The sequence below is a fragment of the Danio aesculapii genome, chromosome 21 (assembly GCF_903798145.1).
Source record: "Danio aesculapii chromosome 21, fDanAes4.1, whole genome shotgun sequence".
NCBI lineage: Eukaryota > Metazoa > Chordata > Actinopteri > Cypriniformes > Danionidae > Danio > Danio aesculapii.
This window is the reverse complement of record NC_079455.1, coordinates 35,543,906-35,569,826: the sequence shown is the minus strand read 5'-3', so window position 1 is coordinate 35,569,826 and position 25,921 is coordinate 35,543,906. Positions and strand designations below refer to the sequence as shown.

General features: G+C 33.9%; 1 protein-coding gene across 4 annotated transcripts in view; it reads right to left on the bottom strand.

The window, feature by feature from the left end:
• The window catches only part of arhgap24 (Rho GTPase activating protein 24), a 225,601-nt gene that overhangs the window by 41,369 nt on the left and 158,311 nt on the right, over nt 1-25,921 (bottom strand). Inside the window, exon 1 of one of the 4 annotated variants that reach the window (XM_056446153.1) lies at nt 10,166-10,293. The exons of the other annotated variants lie outside the window; for them this stretch is intronic. Coding sequence (XP_056302128.1) covers nt 10,166-10,175 — 10 coding nt within the window. The 5' untranslated portion in view covers nt 10,176-10,293. Of the gene's footprint in view, nt 1-10,165; nt 10,294-25,921 lie in introns of those variants that run through there. 4 annotated transcript variants of the gene reach the window in all.

Here is a 25,921-nt window from a genome sequence, read left to right as displayed (position 1 = left end):
ATATTTCACACTTCATGGTTCAACACTTAGGGCTCTATTTTAACAGTCTAGGCGCAAAGTCTGAAGTACAGGGCATTAAGCATAAAGTATTAAGGGCGTGTCCGAATCCACTTTTGCTACTTTAAGGACGGGAAAATACGCTCTGCGCCACGGTGCACGGTCTAACAGGGTTGAGCTTATTCTCTTAATGAGTTATGGGTGTGTTTTGTGAATAAACCAATAAACTCCTATTCCCTTTAGTAGTCAGTTGCATTACTCCATGGCGGATTTGCTATTTACATGGCGGACTTTGTAAGTGGAAAAACTGAACACTTCACTAGAGAAAAAACAGTTCAACAGAGCATCTGAAGCAAGAGGATAATGAGCCTCTTCTATTCAACCTTTACTTTCACTTTTTCTCTTTCGTGGAAAAGGAAAGGGTGTTGTACGCTCTCCACTGAAGACATCCATTAGCCTACATTTTGTTTGTTAAGTGCAAAGATTTGTTTCAAAACTATTTCTAAATTCAGTTCTAATTTCCAGCAATCGACTAAATGAACAATAATAATGAAGTGTGGTCAATAAACTTAGTTATATCCAAAGACACGTCCTATGCCCCATATGGTCCAAAATCTGACAGGTGGACAAATCTAAGCTTGTTTTTAATAAAACAATAAATATGCACACAATAAATCATACTAATGATAAAAATAACATTATATGAAAGAAAACTGTCGTGAATAAACTGAAAAAAGCCCCCGAGGTGAAGAAGGCATGGAGGTACTGGTTTTTATATTTATAGAAAATAATAATTTTTGTAATATTTTAATCCTTTAATTCTTTTTCATTTGTAAAGATATTTTTGTATTGTTGTACGTCCTGTGTGTTCTAAGCGCTGTTAAGGAGAGGCGCACAACTGACACACTGCGCTGGACTATAGACCTGCTTTCAGGTTTATTTTAGTTTCTTAAAATAGCAACGTGCCAACAATGCGCCTCAACACACCTCTTTTCCAGACCAGATTGCTATTTAAACAACGTGGCGGAAAAAGGGAAAATTAGTGTTGTGTTGGTCTGAAACTAGCAACACGTTGATGAAACACGTCTTGCACCTTATTGCGCCGGGTGTATGATAGGGCCCATAGGGTTCATTAAAACCATCAGACATTAAAAAAAAGTTAATTTCTTGAGTCTTAAAATTTCTGATGGTTACAGTGTTGATATATACAATCGAATATTCCAGTCTTAAAACATAATAGTACTCTTATTACAGGTTAAACATACCACTTTTTCTATTGAAATATATTGTAGAATGTAATTTGCTCCTGAGATGAAAAATAGCATTTTCAGATTTATCATGGAGTTCAGTGTCAAGTAATCCCTCAGAAACTAATCAAATATGCTGATTTGGTGCTTTTTTCTATCTATGTTTAAAACTGTTATTAATATATATATATATATATATATATATATATATATATATATATATATATATATATATATATATATATATATATATATATTTTTTTTTTTTTTTTTTTTTTTTTTTTTATTGGAAGTGTTGATGAACAGAATGTTCAGAGGAACAGCTTTTAGTAGAAAAGAAATGTTGTATCATCATAATAAATACTGTAATATATCACACCTTTATTAGTGTCTTTTGTTTAACACAAAAGAAGATATTTTGAAGAATGCTGAAAACCTTATATATTTATAAAACCTTATAGAAAATCATATATTCTTATTACAATTATTATTCATTCATTCATTTTCCTTCCACTTAGTTCCTTATTTATAAGAGGTCGCCACAGCGGAATGAACCACCAACTATTCCGACATGTTTTACGCAGCGGATGCCCTTTCAGTCACAACCTATACACACTCATTCACAAACACACACACACTCAAACACTATGGCCAATTTAGTTTATTCAATTCACCTATAGCGTATGTCTTTGTACTCTGGGGAAAACCTGAGCACCTGGAGGAAACCCACACCAGCAAGGGGAGAACACGCAAACGCCACACTGAAATGCCAACTGGCCCAGCCATAATATACATACACAATATACATAGACATAATATATATGCACTCTTCTTAAATGAAGTAAACATTGGATATTAAATCATGTCTTTGTTAATTTGTTAAATTGATCTGTAGTTCACAATTTAAAAAGCATCTGCAGATTTGTATTATAACTGTGATCTACTTTTTTACAGTGCTCAGTGTTCTGTTTTGTTGACATTTTTGGACTTTCATTTCCGTTCACTTTTATGTAGGGATTTAAATGGTAAACAAGTGAAAGAATGGTGCAGGTTGCAACACTGCAAACCTCAAATAAGCAGTTCTGCAACAAAAGCTTTTGGTTTGATTCAAAGGGCTGTATGTCTCGCAAAATAACACTTTATACCAATATACAAAACAACTGAAAACAAAAGGGTTTATTTCACCAGAAGAATGTTTTTATGGTACCTACAACTATAGCAATTCTTAGTGTGCTTCACGGAGGTGAGTGGGCTTGACAAACCACCTGTAGGACACACTCTCTCCTCTCTATATACATCAGACACTTTCTTATCAACACTTATGTTTCTGGAAAAAGACATTGAGCAATTCTTGCGCTTGTTTCACACCACAAGAGTAAACAGAGCGTTTGCCTTTCACACTGATTGCGTCTGCAGCGCGCAGCTCATCGGCAGCTGCTGCACAGATTAATCTATCTCTGTCTATTCTATCTAGTTACCTATCGATCTATAAAAAAAATTCATCTGCACCAAGGCATCAACTGCCTCCCATGCTGTTTTCTTAACCTGCAACTCTTTATTTTGCAAATGATATAGATCCTGAAGAACTGTCTGCTTTTCATGCTCTATGAGGAGTGTCATTCATGTCTTTTTAGGTGCACTCGGTCAGAAGCCTCTGATATCATTTTGTTTTTGATTGTCAGAACGATGTAGGCCTATATTTATAGTAATATTTAGAGAATATAGTTATAATGATATTTTTACATGATCAACATGATGATTGTTGATGTCTCTTTGTATTTGTATGATCCCAATTTATGTATCTTTTTGCATATTCTAAAAAAAAAAATAAAAAATTACACATGATCAAACTAGTGTGCAACTTAAGCAAAACTGATACTAAAATTGTTTTAAATTTGATTTTGTAGTTTGGGCCCAAATAAATATTTGTTGCAGTTTTTAATCGTTTAAGTTCGTTAAACGATCTGAATATATAAAAATCAATGGATGTTATGGAGGTATTTATTAGGTAAAATTGCTACTTTTTACTGTCATTCAATAGATGCGTCCCAAATGGCACACTATGTACTTATGCACTTACACACTCAACAGCATAGTATATGTATGTAGTGTCGTCCCAAATGGAACACTAATTTTTTTTTACCAAGCGGAAATTCAAACAGTTTCCCTGATGACGTTTGACGGTTGCCAAATTAGTTAAATAAATGACTAACTACCAAATAACAGCTGCCATGAATATAACCGCATTCTCCATCATGATGCGCTATAATTACTTTTGTAGGAGAATTTTGCTTTCACAAGCCAAAATAACATGTGCGCCTGATAGCTCTGCCCCTTCCACTATGTGAGCAAAGCAGCGGCCATTGAGTGCATGAAGCTATCATTCCACACTTCATTTTACTGGTTGAATGAGTGCATCATCCTGGAAATTAAAGTGCACTGCAGAGTTTTCAGTATGAACGCACTACTTACACTATTTATACTACAAAATGGTGTAGAATAGTGCATAAATATGCAATTTGGGATGCACCTAATGTGTTTTTGGTCATTATCAATGCACTGTTACTTTAATTGAGGGTGAGCAGCACGGCAAAAATAGACCCAGCGGCAAAATTACCATGGCACTGCTGCTTCAGCGACGCTCATGCCTCGTGTAATTTAGTGTATTTCACGCAGGTGAATAGATTGACAAACTTCCTGTAGATTACACAGTCTCTTCATCTCTATATGCACCAAAACTTTTGATATATTTTAATAGTGAGAACTGGAATACACTTTAGTTATGGTAACTAAGGTATTAACTGAGACGTTTAGCTTATAAAGTGTTTGAACACTTCAAAACAACATCAGAAACTTTAGGAGATGAGCTCTACACTATTAAAAATAAAGGAATAAAAAAACACGTATTAAACTGTAATGGCCATCATTGTGAAAAACAGGATTATTTCTATTTTCTGGATGTATCTAGTCAGGATTGCATAATAATTTCATAATTCAGCCAAAAAGAGTTTAGTGGATCCCCCCCATTTTTTTGTTTTTTTTTGGGGGGTCTTGGCCCACTTGTTGATTTAACAAGGTTTAGATGGCGGTGTTCACTTTCTCAAAAGAAGCACAATAACAGAACAATCACAACAGAGTTCAAATTTGCCAAGTGTAAACACTCTTAGTGCGAAGAAACCTGTCATGAATGTTAAATGTTCTTCATTGAACATCAACACTGCCCGTAATTCTCTCTTCAACCATTTCACCCAATAAAACAGCACTAACCAGCACTTGAGTTCACTCCAGAGACCCCTGACCCCACTCTTAAATCCCTGAGATCTACTCTAATAGATTACCCTTCCTCTCCAAATGAACTTAACGATCTCTGACCCTTACGCTCTCCTTTCCCTCCATCACCTGGCTGTACATTAACGTTAATGTGGCTCTTTAAACCACACTGTTCCCATGAGCACAGATGGGGGTGACCCATTTATGCCGTTCCAGGAGCAGCACCTCTTTCCCAATAGTAAACAGACGCTTTAAAGATCTGAGATCACCGTCCATCTTTGGGCTCCTCTTTACCTCGCAGCGGGTGAGCGACGAGCTCTCAAAGGTTGATAATGAACCGGCTTTTCACGAGTTTGCTGCCATTGATCCTGGTGCCAGTTCACACACTCAGGAGGCTAACGAGAGCCCTTTGTGCCCGCTGAGCGCTCAACAATCACCCATCCTCATGACCAGAGCCAGTTAGCAAACCATAATGTGCCAAGCAGACCGATCTACTCCAGCGAGCTTCAATAAATGAGGCTAATATGCAAACGCGAGAGCTAATTACATCCAAAATAACATCATTACATTATGCTGCCAAATATTGCGTCATTGCTTGCTTTTTGATGTGCACTTTTTCTCAATACATGTTGCTTAAACATTAAAAGGAGCTCATGCAGTTGAGAAGTTTTATGTTGAATTTGTTGAAACTATATATAGCCTGAGATTTTAAATGAATATTTCAGTAATTTGACAAATAATTTAACACATTCAACAGTTTTTTTAGTATCTTAAAGTAACTATATTTACACATAGAACATGTTTAAATAATGTATATATTACTCATTTTATTAATTGCAATTACTACTTCAATAGCAATTAGAATTTAGTGCTGTTGAATTATTAATCATGACTACAAAATAAAAGATTGTGTTTATATATTCATTTTGAGTGTACTGTGTATATTTAAATATATAAATGCACAACCATGTATATTTGTATTAATGCATAGAAAATGTTTGTTTATATTTAACATATAAACACAATTTAACACAATTATAATACTATATATTAATGTGTATTAGGGCTGCACGATATTGGAAAAAACGGCACTGTATTTTGTTTTTCTGCAATATATATTGCGATATTACAGTTGAAGTCAGAATTATTAGCACCCCTGAATTATTAGCCCCCCTGTTTATTTTTTCCCCCTATTTCTGTTTAACGGAGAGGAGATTTTTTTCAACACATTTCTAAACATAATAGTTTTAATAACTCATTTCTAATAACTGATTTATTTTCTCTTTGCCATGATGACAGTAAATAATATTTGACTAGATATTTTTCAAGACACTTCTATACAGCTTAAAGTGACATTTAAAGGATGAACTAGGTTAATTAGGTTAACTAGGCAGGTTAGAGTAATTAGGCAAGTTATTGTATAATGATGGTTTGTTCTATAGACTATCGAAAAAATATTGCTTAAAGGGGCTAATAATTTTGACCTTAAAATGGTTTAAAAAATTTAAAACTACTTTTATTCTACCCGAAATAAAACAAATAAGACTTTCTCCAGAAGAAAAACCATTATCAGACATACTGTGTAAATTTCTTTGCTCTGTTAAACACCATTTAGGAAAAAATTCAAAGGAGGTTTAATAATTCTGATTTCAACTGCAATATAAATTCATAAGATGACCATTAGGAAAGATAGATAAATAAAGATAAAGCATAGATTAAAACAACAGAATAAAGGTAAAAAATAAATAAACAGTGATTTATGCTTTTCTGTGAATTCTAACAGTATTCAGTAGCCCAATAAACAAATGTCAAATAACACTGTATAGCAGGGGTGCCTTTTTTTTATGAAGGGCCAAAAACCCAAATGGATTGAGGTTAGTGGGCCAAAGGTAAATATAGTTGCCATGGGTAATTTCCTAATTTATTTCATAATGATTAAATATAAACTAGAACACATTGCTTTATATGAACTAATACAGTATTTTCTTACATTTTATAATGAACTTTATTCAATCATTCATTTTCTCTTCGGCTTAGTCCCTTTATTAATCCAGGGTCGCCACAGCGGAATGAACCGCCAACTTATCCAGCATATGTTTTACCCAGCGGATGCCACTTATTCTAATCTCATATATAAATCATATAAATAAACAAATAAATAAACAAATAAATATATAAATAAATAAATAATGTGTCTATTTATTAAGAAATTACATTTAATTTTTATTATTTATTAGGAAATAAAATTCTACTTTAATAACAATATTAATAATATTAATGATGATGATGATGATGCTTATTATTATTATTATTATTATTATTATTATTATTATTATTATTATTATTATTATTATTATTATTATTAATATTATTATTGTTATTGTTAAGTAGGATATTGTTTATTTACTTTAAATTTTTTGGAAAAGTTTTACAATTTGACACATGCAAACCACTGCAGAGATGTTCAAATCAACAGGCCCATGTCATATACAGTACAGATACTTAACAAATAACCTACTATAAATCAAAAGCATTAACGTATGCTGTGTTTTTTACACAAGCTTTGGAGACGTAACATAAATTCCGCTTTTAAATAATAATAGGTCACCTATAGCTTTCGTCATGAGACTGTGTTCAAAATAGCATCAATGTTTTTAAAGTGCACTGCGAAGGGAGCACAATTGTAAACATGAAGATTGCTAAAACTGAACTGTTGAAACACTTAAAATGCAAATTACACCTAAGAGAGATGACTTTAATGCTTCTGTGTTTTTAATCATTCCAAGTTTAAATGTTAGTATATTCTAAATGAATAGGGCTTAGGGGGGATAAGTGGGAATAGAACACAGCCAGGAACTATGTTTCTAACTACAGCTCCAGAGGTGTAGTTGCAAGTGAACAAGTTTGCAACGCAGTTTGCGAATGTTCGTTCGAATGATGGATTTGGGAAACAGCAAATCAGCAAACTATGTTTGTAACGACACAACTTGCGACCTTAGTTGGCTAACGATGGTTTTGGGAAACGCACCCCTGCCTAGTTAACCTAATTAACCTAGTTAAGTCTTTAAATGTCACTTTAAGCTATATAGAAGTGTCTTAAAAAAACATCTACTCAAATATTATTCATTGTCATCATGGCAAAGATAAAATAAATAAGTTATTAGAAATTAGTTATTAAAACTATTATGTTTAGAAATGTGTTAAAAAAAATTTCTTCGTTAAACAGACATAGGGGGGAAAAATAAACATGGGGGCTAATAATTCAGGGGGGCTAATAATTCTGACTTCAACTGTATTTTTAACATGGTACAAATAATAATATCAAAATAAACATGTTAGTTCAACAGTAATCTATTAGTCAGAATACATTACCTATAATGTGCAATAAGTTACTCTATACAAATTGTGTCTGTATTGAACTAAATTTTGTAAGTAATCCACTCAGAACCATAATATGCATGCATGACCTAAATGACACGCTTATGATGTTTATTGCCACCATTAACCAGGAATTCAGACATAACACTAAGTAAACATATGCCACATAAAAATGCGTATATCTATATAGAGAGCTGTCTGACTGTGTTTAACTACTGAAGAAAAGGTTTACATAAGGTAATGTATAGCCCGGCAATGAACCATCAGTGTGTGTGCAATAAACAACATGAGAATGAGCTGCAGACACACACATTCCTCTCATTCCCTGTATGTTTATCAGCATATGCTGCTCCTATGGAATTCTCATATGGAACAGTATATCACAAGCACAATCCCTAAAAAGACAAACAAAAATGCTTCATTTTCAACATCCTTCAAGATAATGTCCACCGACATAATCTGTCCAGACACACTTATTAGCACACCTATAATAAAAAGAGCCAGAATGCATTCTTGACCTGCATCTGTGATCAGTTATGCTGATATACCAGTCTTTCAAAGTTGCTAATATATTTTCAAAAATGTAAATTACACAGAATCTGCAGATAATAACAAGTTAAATGGATAGTTGAACAAAAAATGAAAATTCTGTCAAGATATACTCACAAAAAACTATTTAACTTTCTTTCCTCTGTTGAACACAAAATAAGATATTTTGAAGAATGTTTCCCATTGACTTCAATAGTATTTTTTTCCCTACTATGGAAGTCAATGAGTGCCAGCATCCTTCAAAATACCTTATTTTAAATTATTAATGTAAGTTTTGTTTTATATTTGCATATTCTGACTTTCTCAATAATATACAGTAACTTCAGAAAAGTATTCTTTGCAGATTTTACATAAGGAAATCATATATGAGCCAGTGACTATCAAAGTGAAATATTGTTCACAGTCAATTAAATTAATATTTAATTAATTTAATCGCTAATATTGCTTTGAAGTCATACCTACGTGCAATTTTCAGACCAAATACTCAAAGTAGCATGGTAACCAATATGTGACTGTCACATGTTGTAGGGCATGTCATGATTTTGCCAATACGATGCGATCCTGGATTAACATCCGTGTTGGTCCTGAAACATCATTTTTGTTGGAAAATGTGATCCATACCTATTCACCCCTAAACCAAACCATAACTGTAAATGATTTTCAAAATCAGAGGGGAATAATATTTGGATAACAATCATGTAGAAGTGCATAAACCTAACCGCAAGACTAAACTTAACATAAACTGTAAATATATCCCTTAATTCTGATTGGCTGATTGGAATGTTGTTCCAAGATCAACATAGATGTTAATCCAGGAACATGTCCTACCTAGTGAAAGCAGGTTAGCATGTTGTCACTGTTAAAAAATGAACGAATATGCAAATTTATAACCAATTTTGCCTCAATCTTTGAATTCAACAGAGGAAAGAAGAGTATAAAGCTTTAAAAACCACACAAGGGAGACTAAATGATACTATTGTAAATCATAAATGGTAATTTTCACTTATGGGTCTTTTAAACTATCCCTTTAAAGACACAGTGGCTTCAATGCTTCCAGCGAATGTGATCATCAATAACTATCGAACTATCAATAATAGTATAATAAATATACCATATAGAACACTGTGTTTCTCACATAAACTCCTCCATATCACTAGTGCAGTAGATTTATGCAACAAACATGACATAAATAATGTAAATGTAACATATAACTAAACAAAACGCAAAACAAATACAAACTAATATCAAAAAGTACTGTGACAGCTCACATAGACAATTTTTGTCATGATAATTTCGCCACGAAACAAAAGTCAGTCGATCTGTCATAGCTTTTACAGCAAACTATTCCAGTACACAGTGCCTTTTTATTTTAGAAATAATGCCAATTCCATTTAAAAAAACAACAAAAAGCTCAATTTAAACATTTCTGCTGTTATACACGCGATATGAGGTACAGGGTTAAAAATAGCAACTTTAAAACGCGTCTCCAGGACCTCGAGTAGCGTCTGTTTCTTTTAAACACCAGAATAAACTCCCCTTGGTAGGCTATTTAACATTTCAACGTCCACGTTTGGCATTTGAGTACATAAATCCAGTCTTGTTTACACTCTCTCCAAAACATTCACACGCAACAGTTACTGTACGCTCTCAGGTTTTGCGCGCTTCTACATGAAACCACCACACACGCCAGCACTATAAAATAACGCCTCGGAATGCATACTAACCCTTTGGCATCCAGTTGCGGGCAGTTGTTACATGCGTACGGATTGAAAGTACTGCAGAAATAAATCCCACTCGTGCTCCTGACGGCCGCGCGCACCGGCAGCGCGAGACACAATGGAGCAGCAGCGCTGTCTGTCATTCAGTCCCTCCCTCACGCGCGCAGCTCAGCCACCGTTGTTTGTGTGGCGTTTAGAGCCGTGTGACGTCATGCAGATCGGTGACAGCGAATGGGTGAAGATGCGGTTCATTATTAACTTCTCAACATTTGTTTAAAAGCTTTGCTTAAAATTACATACGAAGGCTCACCTTCCTGTGTTAAATGTGCCTGTGGGACGTCATATGGACTGAATGGAGGAAACTTGTTCAACTTATTGTTTATCTATTTGATATTTTTTTGATACCGTATACCTTATTATTATTATTATTATTATTATTATTATTATTATTATTATTATTATTATTATTAAATTATTATTGATTTTTTGCTTGTATTTACTGGACACTAGATGTATTCTGTGTTTAAAATATAAACTCAGTATTTTTGTTTTAGTATTCTCAGTTTTTTCAGTGAAATATCATTCAGTAAGCTTATGGACCCTATTTTACTTAAACCTATAAAATAAATAAATAAATAATTATTATTTTTGTAATTATATAATGTTTATATATATATATATATATATATATATATATATATATATATATATATATATATATATATATATATATATATATATATATATATATATATATAGAAATTTTTATTTTATTTATTTGTATCACATTAAATGTGTTACTTGTCTTTTTATTATCAAAATAAATGTACCAAATTGATTTTATATATAAAGCTATATATAAAGCATAATGCAAGCAGGGGAGGATATAGGGATTTGGGGGTCCTAAGCAATTCCGGCTATGGGGCCCAGAAAGTTCTAAAATGCACCTTTTGTATTTTAATTAATTTTTAATTGAATTAATTTGCTCTTCTTATTCATATATCACTCAATCTCCTTCTCTGCATTTTGTCTTAATGCAAAATAATAACAACATGTAAAGCATCTTGTAAAACTTTATAAATGGTTTGTTTTCTTAAAATGGATTCACAACAAAAAATGATACATAAACTATTCTTTACAAATTCTTAACTAAGTCTTTATGAGTGCTGGACTGCTCCATGATTGAGGGTGGGGAACACATTTGTGCATTTGCAATGTAATAAATATAAAACTTATTTTTAGACCCTCATCATACAAAATATGATAGAAAATGATGTTATATATAATTTATAGGTTTAATTTATACTTTTAGGTATTTAATTTGGGGGCCCTCAGATTTCCTGGGACCATATGCGACCGCTTACCTTGCTTAATGGTTAATCCGTCCCTAATTACAAGCAAAGTTTAAAAATTTCTGTTTATTTTTTTAATTAAACATATTTAACTTTGATTTAATTTTAAACTTTTTCAAATTTAATTAAACAGGACACATTTTAACGTATGAGAAAAAATAAAGCTAGTCTTTTTATTCTTTGACCTAAATATTTGTGTGACACTTATTTTTTTACATCCAAAATGTTTCATAAGGACAAAAAGGCTCACTTTTTGCATGCTATAAATTTCTTAAAGAGCCATATCTTTCTATGTATGATGCGAATGAAAAAAAAAAAAAACACACTCTAGTCTAGTCATCCAGACCTCCAGACACACACACATACACACACCCAAGCACAATCTGTCACGACTGACTCCCTGTTCACTCATCAATCCAGCATTCCCCGCATTTTTCCTGTTTCCCTGATTTAGACATGCACACCCTCCTTCCTCAGGACGTCCCGAACAACTGCTCCAGTGTTTCTGAACTTACTCATCTTCACGTTCACCATGAGTAAACCCATTAGCAATACTTTTCCTCATCCGCGAACCATGTGTTCATCTAGTAAAGTCGGTAACAAACCCGTGACCCAGACACACTCTTCTTCATCTCATTAAACCAAATGAGATCTTGCGGATAGTGGCTTGATAGTGTGGTAAATCTGAGAGCTAACGTCTGTCACGCATGCTTGTGGGTTTAACACCAACTGCACTGACATAATCAACTGAAGGACTTCATTCAGATGTCACTGGTGTTTAGGAAGCATTTCCAAGCAGCTGTCTGGAGGCATTTGCAGGCTGCGCTGTGTGAACGGATTGTTATGCAAACACACTTTGACTCCAGAAAGAGTGCGCATTGTCTTCTTTCTCTCTCTCTCTCTCTGTCCCCAGAGCAGCGCACCAAAGCGGCCATATAACCTTTATAGACATGAGGAAGAGGAACAGGAACAAACCCAGTGACCTCCTTTCTACTTCATCTTCCTGTTTATTCCTCCATAACCTCCAGGGTGGATTAGTTCTGTTTGTGTTATTTTTTGGGTAAATGCAAATACTAGTCATTGAGACTATTGAGATGTAGAGACCGCTTAACTAGTCCAAACAGCCAATCAGAACACATTTTATGTATAAAGTGTGATTATTTAGCTTTTTAAGACATTGGGTTTATTATTAGCATAGCTGATTACGAGTGTATAAGGTCTGTAAAGTAGGGATAAATAAAGTTACTAGCTGGTTAAGTTACTAAAATGTCGCATTAGAAACGAGTAATTCATTAATTTTCCCTCGGCTTAGTCTCTTATTTATCAGGGGTTGCAACAGCAGAATGAACCGCTAACTTATCCATCATATGTTTTATGCAGTGGATGCCCTTCCAGCCGCAACCCATTACTGGGAAACACCCATACACACTCTCATTCACACATACACTCATACACTACGGCCAATTTAGTTTATTCTATTCACCCACACCAAATGTCTTTGGATTTTGAGGGAAACTGGAGCACCCAAAGGGAACCCACATGAACATGGGGAGGACATACAAACTCCACACAGAAACGCTAAGTGGGCCAGCCGGAGCTTGAACCAGCAACCTTCTTGCTGTGAGGTGATGTTGCTAACCACTGTGTCACCGTGCTACCGAAATGAGTAATTGAAATGGGAAATCTGTTAATTCATAAAAAATGTTTGTACATTGACTTGAGGTGGTTTTGGACTTTTGCGAAAAAGGGTTCATGCAAAAATTGGAGATGGAAATACTTTCGCCGAATAAACTCTGACCTAGCAAACATTACACCCATATGACTGCATTGTGCTTACTGCTAGTTACTAGGTTACCAATACTACAGTCAGCTGCTCTAACAACTTAATGGATGCACACCTGATTTGCATTTTTTACGAAATTTAAAAAAATGTGCTGCATTTTAGGCTGGAAACCCAGCTGTTGTCAGTTCAAATTGTATTTGTATTAAACCGAACTGAACATCAACAGTGATACTTATACTAAACTGAATCCATTTTATTTTAAGTAGAACTACACCAGCATTCTCTGCTGCCTGCCTGTTATGCTGGATTGTTATGCTGTGTTCACACCAGACGCGGCAAGCGTGGATAAATCACACTATTCGCGTGATGGACAGGGTTTCTTTCTGCCCGGTGACTCTAGATACATTGCTAAATGGCTAATATTATATATATTGAGAGAATAGCTGTGTTTATGTGATTTATAAAGGCTGAAAAACAGTGTTGATTCGTTTGGAGCCGTGTTTAAGTCCACTAGATACTTTCAGAGGTGCACCCAGCTCTATGAGTTCATAAACTCCTACAGAAACTGTACCTGGATGATGGAAGCTTTCAGCGGTATCAACAACAGGTGCTCTGTCATAATCATGCCCCCACAAGAGAAAGCTCCTGACGCGGCGTGAATGTCCGCTGAAGTTCCAATTTGAGCGATTCGCGCAAAACACTTGATATGTGCGTTAAGCTCGTTAATCGCACACAAAATACTCAACTTGTGCCACTTCATTTGTGCAAATCGAGTCATTCGCGCCGCCCTATCCTCGCATGACGTGCTGCAGGATGTCTATTCGCGTCTTTGCATTGACTTAACATGTAAATCACTCGCGCTTGACGCTTCTTCCGCGTCTGGTGTGAATGCAGCATTACACAATATGAAATACTGCTATGGCTTGTTATTCCATTTACTTCATCAATGTTAAGCTGCTTTGGCACAATCTACAATGTAAAAAAAGGGCTATAGAAATAAAGATAAATTTAATTTACAAGCAGAGCTTTAGCTTATATTCTTAACATAATAACCATTTGGTTTGCGACCTGTGCTGTAAGCAGTACACCAATCACTACACACTGACGAATCAGAGCAGAGAAAGGGGTTTAGAAAGATCAGATCTTTGAATGATATCTGATTAGTATCTCACCTGACAGTGGTCAATGTCAAGAACATGCCCTCATCTGCCATTGGTCAGTGTGAAGAACATGCCTCTTATCTGCCAATGGTCAGAGTCTAGAACAAGTTCCAAATTTCTAATTGGTCAATGTCATGAACACGCCCTCATATGTCATTGATCAGCATGAAAAACATGCCTCTTACCTGCCAATGGTCAGAGTCTAGAACAAGTTCTAAATTTGCCTTTGGTCAATGTCAGGAACACGCCCTCATCTGCCATTAGTCAGCGTGAAGAACATGCCTTTTATCTGCCAATGGTCAGAGTCTAGAACAAGTTCCTAATTTGCCACTGGTCAATGTCAGGAACATGCCTTCATCTACTATTGGTTAGCGTGAAGAACATGCCTCTTATCTGCCAATAGTCACAGTCTAGAACAAGTTCCTTCCAGTGTAATGCTTTAAAGTTTAAACAACCATAGGGTATAAAGCTTGGATCATCATGAAAGAGAAGTGATTTATTGCTTCCTGTTTCAGACATGGTGTTAGCCTCCTCTGATCTGATGACCTGGTCATGAAAAAGTCTTACATAATCCATTATATGGTCTACAATGGCCACAATAGAGAGGAAAAGGCTACATTCAAAACTCAACGAACTTTCCAGACTGCTTCTTTCAATTATTTTCTATATAAACATTCACTAACTGGATGTCTTCAACCAATGTTAGTATCTGCTTATAACCCTGAATTTAAAAAAAAGTTTGAAAAAGGAAACAATGAAAATGTATTAATCAATTTTCTTTCAATAATCTCTTCATATTTGAACTTTCTACATGACCAATGACAGAAATGGTTAAACCGCCCATTTATCTATATTATTTATTCAACACAATTGCACAGAAAACAGTTGAGTTCTGAAAGTCAAAACTCCATTCATTTTCACCATAGGAATATAGATTTTTTAATTTTTTTTTTTAAAGATTTACAATGACAGAACAGTGGTATAGGTGTCTCATGTCATCATATACAATAATATAGCAATCTATTATACAATTGTCCATCTGCTAATAATTCAAGTCTTTTGTGAAGGGTAAAATTTACAAAAAATTAATAAATTTAAATAAAAATTTTATAAAAATCAAGATACATTCTCCAAAAACTCCCATAGAGGATTCCAGATATGCCAGAAATCATCAGATTTCTGACGCAAGTCATAAGTCAGTTTTTCCAAGGGTAAGAAAATGGCAACCTGATTTATCCACATATTGACAGAAGGAATGTTAGGAGAGGACCACAGCAAAAGAATACATTTTCTTGCAAGATATGTACAAAAGTGTAACACAGATTCTAGTCTATGACTAAGTTGTAGAGCAGTTTTACAGTTCAGAAGATAAACAGCTGGAGAAAGAGCAAAAGGTTTACCTATAATCTTCTGAACTAATTTGTGAATTTCTTTCCAGTATGTCTTAATCATGTCACAGTCCCAGAATACATGCATCACAGTACCAACATTGGATTTGCACTTAAAACAACACTGAGAAACATTAGGGAATATCTTATTTAGACGAACTGGCGTTAAATAAGTTCTGTAAAAGAATTTAAAATTTTGCTCATGGTTTGATATTGTGGCCCCTTTGAAAAATATGCCAGAACAGATAGAAAGCCATTCTTCTTCACTAAAATTTGTTCCACAGTCTTTCTCCCATATAACTTTCAAGGAGGTAAAGGAAGAACACCCTTCATTGGATAACATTGAGTAAAAAAAAGATATCTTCCCTTTGAGGGAGAATGAAGAATACAGTTGTTTTTCCATGTCAGAAAGATCAAGACGTATCCTGCCATCCTTAAAGGACGATTCTAGAAAATGTCGTAGTTGCAAAAATTTATAAGTCATTATTTGGTAAATGAAATTCCTGTTTTAATAACTGAAATGATTTCAGATTTCTGTTTTCAAATATCTGATCTAATTCCAAAATGCCCTTTAGTCTCCATGATCGAAAACCAATGTTTTGAATAGCAGGGGGTAGATCAAGGTTACACGAAATAGGAGATTTTAAAGAAAGAGTACAAGGAATATTCAAATAGTTTACCACATCTTTCCATGCCAAGAGAGTGTTTGATACTGTAAAGATGCTGAATACAGAGTCAAGTTTATGTACACTATTAATAAACGCTAAAGTACATAACAAATTTGGGGAGCTTCTCATAGATTCTATACCCAGCCACAGAGAATCCATTCTATTAAGAAACCAGTTTAACATATTTTTTATCTGGGCAGACCAAAAATATATCTGAAAATTGGGTAATGAGACCCCTCCTAATTCTCTGGGTTTCAGTAAAGTAGAAAATTTAACTCTAGGCTTTTTTTTATTCCAGATAAATTTTGATATGATGAAATGTATTTTTTTAAAGAAATCAGGGAATATAGATTTTTAATAATAACTGATCAGTATAAAATGCAGACGTGTGTGCATTGAAATCAAAGGTTGTTAGCTTAGCATTAGACATGCACTGAAATGAAAATGTTTTGGCAGAAACTGAAACAAAAAAATCTGTTTGCACTTGGCTGAAAAATTAACCCAAAAAAATGAAATTGCTTTCTATTAATTGTTTGTTATTTTACTATATAATATAAAGTAATTTTGTAAGACTTTTTAAAATTAACTCAATAACTTTGAGTTAATTTTTAAGTTTAAAAACACAAGCCAATAAAAAAACACATTTTATTACCAGTTAAATTGATTGACAGTGAACAATAAAGGCATCAATTTACCAGCGTTATCATGACAGCAAAGTAGTGCTATAAGCAGCAGAAACAAGCATACTACTTAAAAAGTTGCAGGCTTCATTTGAGTAGAATTTGGTTTTCCATTAAGCATGTGAGGTATATGTGTAGATATGAGCACGGTTAAATGAACAGAAATTCTACAGAGTGGAATGTTGAGCTATGAGCGCATTGTACGCGCAAACTATTCAGTACGGCTCACTTTGCTGTTGCACTTTGGTTGGCACAGTAACAAACCGCCCTCACTAGACGCAAGCCATTGAAATGAATACGTTTCATAGCGCAGTGCTTTCTTTGTCAACTGTGAAAGCCGATTCAGACACCAACCTGCATTCAGACATGCAGCACAGCAAAACCTGCTTTCAGCTCATATTTTCATCTCTTTTGTTAATACTTAACAACATTTTGCTAAGCATCCCTACTAATCATATGCTTTTTAATAGAACCAGAAAAGCATATGTTCACGTTAAATCAATGTAAAATAACAGTGTTTAAAATAAAATTTGCGCAAAAAAATACCTATAATGCTGTACAAAGTTGCATCCACAGCCATTGAGAGAACAAATTTCAACAATGCAAGCCCAAATTGTTCGATTGTCACTTGATTCATGTAGACTCAAAGCACTTTGAGGTTAATACAAATAACATTAGATAACATTTAAGCATAAACAATCTTATTTCTACAAACTTCATACCTACCAATAGAGATTTTTTAACTCAACCAACTACTATCGTGAAGCACTAGGATAAACAAGGTAGTCACTAGCTTCTAAAAAAAATACATAAATAAAACATTGTGTGTGCGTACATACCAACCCAGGCTCATTCTGAATATGTACCCCTATGTACATTTCTGGAGAGCGCCAGAAATGTTACAGGAGCTACGTTTTTTGCAGTTTTTGTTTTTGTGAATCCACCAGAGGCTGCTGTGTACATTTTTGAGATCTCAAATTTCTCTCGTGAGTAACATTCGTGCCTGCTGTTCTTGAGTATGTCCACCAGAGGTCGCTGTCTGACTGACTGACCGATCGACTGACCCACCCTCCTCCTTCCCTAAACCCAACCAATAGTGTTTTCAAAAGCATCGATTGACCCGTCCACCCACTTCACTACACACAACACCAACAGTTTTAAAGAGCAATCCTGAATAAGAAAAACCCACGCCTGATTTTTACTACGTTTTCAGATTTGAGCATATTATCACCCTGTTATTTACTTGTTTATTTTTGGCTTCTCTTTTCATCTTACCTGCTTTCTAAAACCGTTCTTTGCTGGACTTGAACTCCATTGTTGTGGTCAACTTCTCTCTGCGTCTCAAGTCCACTGAAGTACATGGCGAGCTACTGGACAAACTGGTAACAGCGGGAAAGCCGTCCATATGGAGGTAAGCGGTCAGCTGGTAAATTTTAAAGATTAAATGCAGCCATACATTCCTCTGGCTACATAATTCGTGATCTCCAGAAATGTATATAGGGCTACGTTTTCAGAATGAGCCTATGTTGGTACATCCAGTATTTATTTCCACGTCTTAAAGTGCTTTATTAAATACAACATTTTTAAAACCTATTGTGAAAAATGAATGTAAAAAAGTGGACACTCAAATACAGGCAACCAATCACAATTTACCTCAGTGCTTACCTCATCAAAAAACGAATGAGATTTGCACAGCCACAGATACCTTTGTTTTTGCATGAGATAAAGTTTAATCGCCACATTGCCTAAATCTCATTATAATTCCATTATGAGGGTGTGATCATTGGCATATGACCTGATTCTCATATGAAGTAATGTTTGGATGCATACATTGTTTACAGTATGAGTAGGGGGTTGCCTGATCACTGTTTAGTGTTGACTGTTGTCACGGAATCCCCATTGTGTGTTGCCGCAGCAATAGAATGTGACGGAATGTTTACAGTTAACTTCAGCTAGTATATTCCATTGAACAAGCAAGCTGTAGTTCCATGACTCCGGCAAACAAAAACAGATCTCATTTTCTCTATTCCACACTTTCCTTCCAAGTCACAGTCATTCAGCAATGCTTACCAGCTCTAAGGGCCGAACTCTGTCTCCTAGCGCTAATGTGGCATGAATGATGGATGTTGTGGCACGCAGTTTCTCCCTGACATACTGAATCAATTCTCATAGCTGTCATAACGCTATCATAATATCGCTCTACTGCACATCGGAATAGATTATTCGCCATTGTGTCATTCAGATTACAGCTACTGCAGTTGCAGATCATGACCTTCGAGAAACATGTCTTGATAAGGAGTTTGGCATGAAGGATTAGACAAACACACAAATAGCCTGCTGTGTTCGGGGGCTAATAATCTTAAGGATTTACAACCCATGTCAAGGCTTACTTGGTAAACACAGCTCCATTAGTCAAAGGACGGAAAACAATTTCATTATGTTCAGGAGAAGAACATATTTTTAAATAGTTTTATTGAGAGTGCAAGACATGCAATATACTGTAAAGGCAGAGCGAATAAAAAGGGATGTGTATAAACAGCAATGACAATAAGAATAATATTGGTAGTATTTAAATAGTGTTTGGCATTCATAATAATAATAATAATAATAATAATAATAATAATAATAATAATAATAATAATAATAATAATAATAATAATAATAATAAATATTATTAAAATAATAATAATAATAATAATAATAATAATAATAATAATAATAATAATAATAATAATAATAATAATAATGAAAATAATAATAATGTTTTAAAAATAATAATTTGATAAGATTAATGGTGAAAATTAACAACATCAACAACAACAACAACAACAATACATTTTATAATAATAATAATAAATAATAATGACATAAATAATAACAACAACAACAACAATACATTTTATAATAATAATAATAAATAATAATGACATAAATAATAACAACAACAACAACAATACATTTTATAATAATAAAAAAATGATAGAAATAACAACAACAACAACAATAACAACAACAATAATAAAATTATAATAAAGTAATAATAATAATAATAATAACAATAATAATAAATAATAATACTAAATATTATAAAAAAAATAATAATAAATATTATTAAAATAATAATAATAATAATAATAATAATAAATATTATTACAATAATAATAATAATAATAATAAATATTATAAAAAATAATTAATAATAATAATAATAATAATAATAATACATTTTTAAAAATAATAATTTAATAACATTAATGATGAAACTAACAACAACAACAACAATATTAATAATAATATTAATAAATTTAATAATAATAATAATAATAATAATAATAATAATAATAATAATAATAATAATAATAATAATAATAATAATAATAATAAATAATAATAATAATGGTACAAATAATAAAAACAACAACAACAACAACATTTAAATTATAATCAAGTAATATTAATATTATTAATAATAATGACAACAATAATAATAAATAATAATATTAATAGAAATAATAAAAATAAAAATAATAGCTATAATAATAATAATAATAATAATAATAATAATAATACTAAGAAGAAGAAGAAGAAGAAGAAGAAGAAGAAGAAGAAGAAAAAGAAGAAGAAGAGGAAGAAGGATTTAATAACAATAATAATGGAAATAAGAATGAGATATCACCAACACACTCCACATGTATCCTGTTTATTTATTTATTTATTAATTAATATTTTTTTAGTATGGAGAGTAGAACATCTAATAACAACCACATTTAATTGTGTAAATAAACCAGGTTGTGATCCTGAAAGCTTATTGTTGGAGTGCAGAGACCACAGAGTTTCTACGATTGCTAAAGAAACTGAATAATGTAGAGAATTTGGACTCCTCGACATGATAAATATGAAATATAATTGATGGGAATTTGATGGATTGCCTGTTCAGCAGCCCAAGCAGCTGTCAGAAGATAACACCGCCGTTTGGAAACTAGATCTTGGAAAGTCGTGGAATAAATCCAGCAGTTGATTAAGTTGCTATCCATTTGCCTCAGTAGTGTTTCTGTTATGGACACTGGAGAGAGTTACAGTAATGCAAACAATTCTGCTCTGGCAAAGTTGAACAGAAACACTTCTTAAACGTTTTTAAATAAGACTTCACACTAGAATTCAACTCATCTGCATTTATTAGCATTGTAAAATTCATTCATTCATTTTCTTTTCACCTTAGTCTCTTTATTAATCAGGGGTCGCAGCGGAATGAACCGCCCATTGTAAAATTATTAAACATTACAATTTTTAATGCTTGATCACATACTAGTTTAATATCAGTATAAATATTGGTCATGACTTATTTCAAGATACAATTTATGCCATTAACAATCCAATAACTATAAGTTTTAGCTCAATAAACTCCTATTTTTCTGCTTATTAATAATTATTAAGGTAGTAGTTGGGTTTAGGTATTGGTTAGGATTATGAATGTAGAATATGATCATGCAGAATATACTGTATATTTCATTGGTACTAATAAACAGCCAATATCTTAATAATAGGCCTGTGATAACCCACGAATTATTAGTGAGAATTTGGGTCCCACTATATGTTAAGTGTCCTTAACTACTATGTACTTATACAGAAATTGACAATTAGTTACAAGGTACTTATTGTGTAAATACATGTATTTACTGTGTACTTATGCTTGATTACATACCTGTATGTAGTTATATCTGTAATTAAATTCTGTAATTACATTTCTAATTACATCCTAACCCACCCTTAAACCTACCCATACCACCAAACCTGTCCATAACCCCTATCTTCTACCTCTAATACATTGTAATTATTTTTTGATGCAAGTACATAGTAGTTAAGGACATTTAATATAAAGTGGGACCAGAATTGGTACTCTAAACTAAAGTGCTACCTAAATAACTAATAATCAACATTAATCAAATAATTATAACAACTAAATGCAGAATGTAAGATCGTTACTGTCACGATCACCAGCGATCTAACCACCAGAGATCGCTGGAAAACATTCACACTCACACGAACTACAATCCTGCCTAATAATGAACTACAACACCCAGTCATGCACCACACACGCACAAACAACAGGTTCCAGATCCTGACTGATTAGACACTCACACCTGATACTCATGACCATTGATTATTTGGACTATTTAAACCCCTCTGTTCCACACATGTTGCTGAGTATAGTTAAGCTGTTGCTCTCCGTACTTAAGCGGCTTTCCTTGTTTCCTGTTTCTCTCTGTACGTAAGTGGCTTTCCTTGTTTCCTGTGTTTTTGACTTTGGATTGTTTATCAAGTTTTGATTCTTTGCTGCCTGCCTTAAGGCTTTCACCTGTTTTTGGATTACGCTTCTGGATTTTCTGCTAGGCTGTTAATGCTGGTTTTCGACCCCTGCCTGTCTAACCATTCTCATAATAAAGCTGCATTTGGAACTACCGCTTGTCTGCATCCATACGCAACAGTTACATATTTGATTAATTATATTTGACTATAATATAGTTATTAAAAGCAGAAGTGCTTGAGAGTTGTAAAATATAGCTAATACATTTGCTAAATATTAATGAAACTATAAATTATAGTTAATTAAATAAGGATTAACCATTAGCTTCTAAAAGTAATTTAATTGGCGGCCTGTTCACACCAAGAATAAAATCTGTAATGAAAATATTTATTTATTTATTCAAGAATTTTATTTTATTTTTTGTAATTTTACCTTTATTTGACAGGACATTAGAATGACAGGATCGGGAAAGGTCCACGAGTCGGTATTTGAACTCGGGATGGCCGAAACCCTGTTGCAATATACAGTGGGGGAAATAAGTATTGAACACATCACCCTTTTTCTCAGGAAAGGTGAAGGCGCTGTTGATCTTTCACCGGATGTTGGTATCAACCAAAGAAATCCATATACGCAAAGGAAACAAATCTAATTAATTTACTAATTAAGTTGTGTAATAAAATGAAATGATACAGAGAAAAAGTATTGCACACATGAAGAAAGGGAGATGTAGAAAGGCAATGAAAGCCCAGACTGCAGCTGAAATCTCTCAGTAGTTCTTCAGCAACCCTCTGACCTTCCTCATTGCAAATTAATATCAGCTGCTTCAGTCTAACATCAACATTAGCAAGAGGATAAAGATGAAACCAGGGTGGACATTACAGCAAGACAATGATCCAAAGCACAGCCAAGGAAACTCTCAAATGCTTTCAGAGAAAGAAAATCAAGCTGTGGAATGGCCCAGCCAATCACCTGACTTGAATCCAATAAAAAATAGACGAAACCCACAGAACCATCAAGATTTTTACGCTCTGTTGAAGTCTGTGAAGAAATTCACACATGAGTAATGTATTTGACTTCATTCTCCAAATGAGATGCGTCTTTATTGCTGCGACAGCCTTACATATAATGTATTAAATACATTTATATATATATAGTTCAGTACTTTTCCTTGTCATTCCTTTGTTATCACACATATTGTTTGGGTTTTTAACAAAATCTGGTTTAATTACATATCAACAGCTCCTTTAAAAATATTATTCTCATATAGAAGGGAGCTTATAAAGTTAACGTTCAAGTTATAAATGAGCCATAACACAGAAATACATCATATGTTGACACTTCTGTGACAGGAGGCTAGTTTAGTCGCATCATAAAAGAAAACTGATTAGCCTTTAAACCCCATGGCCTTTTCACTCCCGGCAAATAGTGTAGATAACGTCAATGATTCACTCCCCACCAATCAGAGCGCAGATAACGGAGGCCATTCATTGTTTCCGTCAGTAAATCCACTCATAGACACTACAGGTCAATCTCACACCTCTCTCTGGAGAACAGAGCATGAGATAAAGTGAGTGGCTTCTGCAGGAGAAAGCGGAAGATAGCAGGGAGGCTTCATGGCTGTCAGGAGATCTGACCAGTAAACGGGATTATACCTCCAGAGGTGGCCGTCTTCACTAATCCACAGTAAATGGAGCTATTCTCTGTTGGCCATTCCTGACACTGTGAGGAGTTGCTCTGAATAATGAGGTTTGGGAAAATGCCAGAGGAATCTACTCTTATTTAGACATTGCTAAAGTATAGAAACCAAGGGCCCTATCATACACCCGGCGCAAGTCGTGCATGATGTGATTTGTTGCTATTTTCAGACCAGCGCAACCCTAATTTTCTGTTTTTAACCTTAATTAACCCTATATTAATGACAATTTGCATTTTTATAATGTTATTATTAGTAGTAGTATTGTTTATTATACGATATTTATATTTGCTTTAATAAAAACTAGTTTAGATTTGTCCACCTGTCTGGTTTTGGAGACGTATGCATCACCAAATGGGGCATGAGGATGTGTGTTTAAATATAACTCAGTTTTTTGACCACACTTCATTATTATTGTATTATTGTTTATTCGATTGCTGGAATATAGAACTGAATTTAGAAATAGTTTTGAACAAAATCTTTGCGCTTAACAAATGAAATTAAATATGTAGGCTAATGGATGTCTTCAGTGATGTGCGTATAACACCGTTTCCTCATCCACGAAAGTAAAGGAGAAAAGTAAAAAGTAAAAGTAAAGAGAAAGTAAAGAGGCCGAATGGAGGAGGCTCATTCTTTACCCTCGCGCTGCAGATGATTTGTTTAACTGTTTTCTCGTGAAGCGTTCAGTTTTTCCATTTACAAAGTCTGCCATGTATATAGCAAATGTGCCATGGCGCGACGCAACTGACTCTTAAAGGAAATGGGAGATGAGACTGATTGGTTTAATACACAATATGCTCATAATACACCCATAAGTCATTAAGAGAATAAGCACAACCCTGTTAGACCATGCGACCATATTTTTCCATCCTTAAAATAGCAAAAGTAGATTTATACATGCCCTTAATGCTTTTGTGCCATGAGCTTTAGACTGTGCGCCTAGCTAGTTAAAATAGAGCCCCAAGAGTTCAGATGCAAAAATAGTCGTCTGAAATTTTCTTCTAAAAGTTTTATTTTTTCAGCCTCCTGTGTTTAAGTTCAGCTATTTCATTTTAAAGGAAATGAAAAGTACCTATTCTTTGCCATAAAAATTGACATTACTAAACACACACACAGAAGAAAAAAAAATTTTAGAAGAAAATTTAAGACGACACTTGGAAGGTAATTTTCGACATGGTATAAAAAATTCTGTATTTCTGGTACAGTTCTGGAATAGGCTGCAAGTTACAAACTCACAATTCTGAGGAAAAAAGTCAGAACTGGGATATTTTTCCCAAGAGTTTCACCAATTTCTATTCTGTTTTTTGTTTGTTTTACGCAGTTGCGACTTTATATCTCATAATCTGATGATTTATTATGCAACACGGTGGCTCAGTGGTTAGCACTGTTGCCTCACAGCAAGAAAGTTGCTGGTTCAAGTCCCGGCTGGGCCAGTTGGCATTTCTGTGAGGAGTTGGTATGTTTTCCCCGTGTTGGCGTGGGTTTCCTCGGGTGCTCCGGTTTCCCCCACAGTCCAAACACATGCTCTATTGGTGAATTGAATAAACTAAATTGGCTGTAGTCATAACCTCCAAGGGCTTGAGTGTCCATATACATGGACAGCACATTTTAGCTCTTTAGTGGCTATTAAAATTACTTTGGACGTTTTATATTTTGTTACAGACATACGGTGTCATCCTGCAACTGTTTCCAAAAACACTATTTTTAACTGTCCAAAATGGGGAAAAATAGTT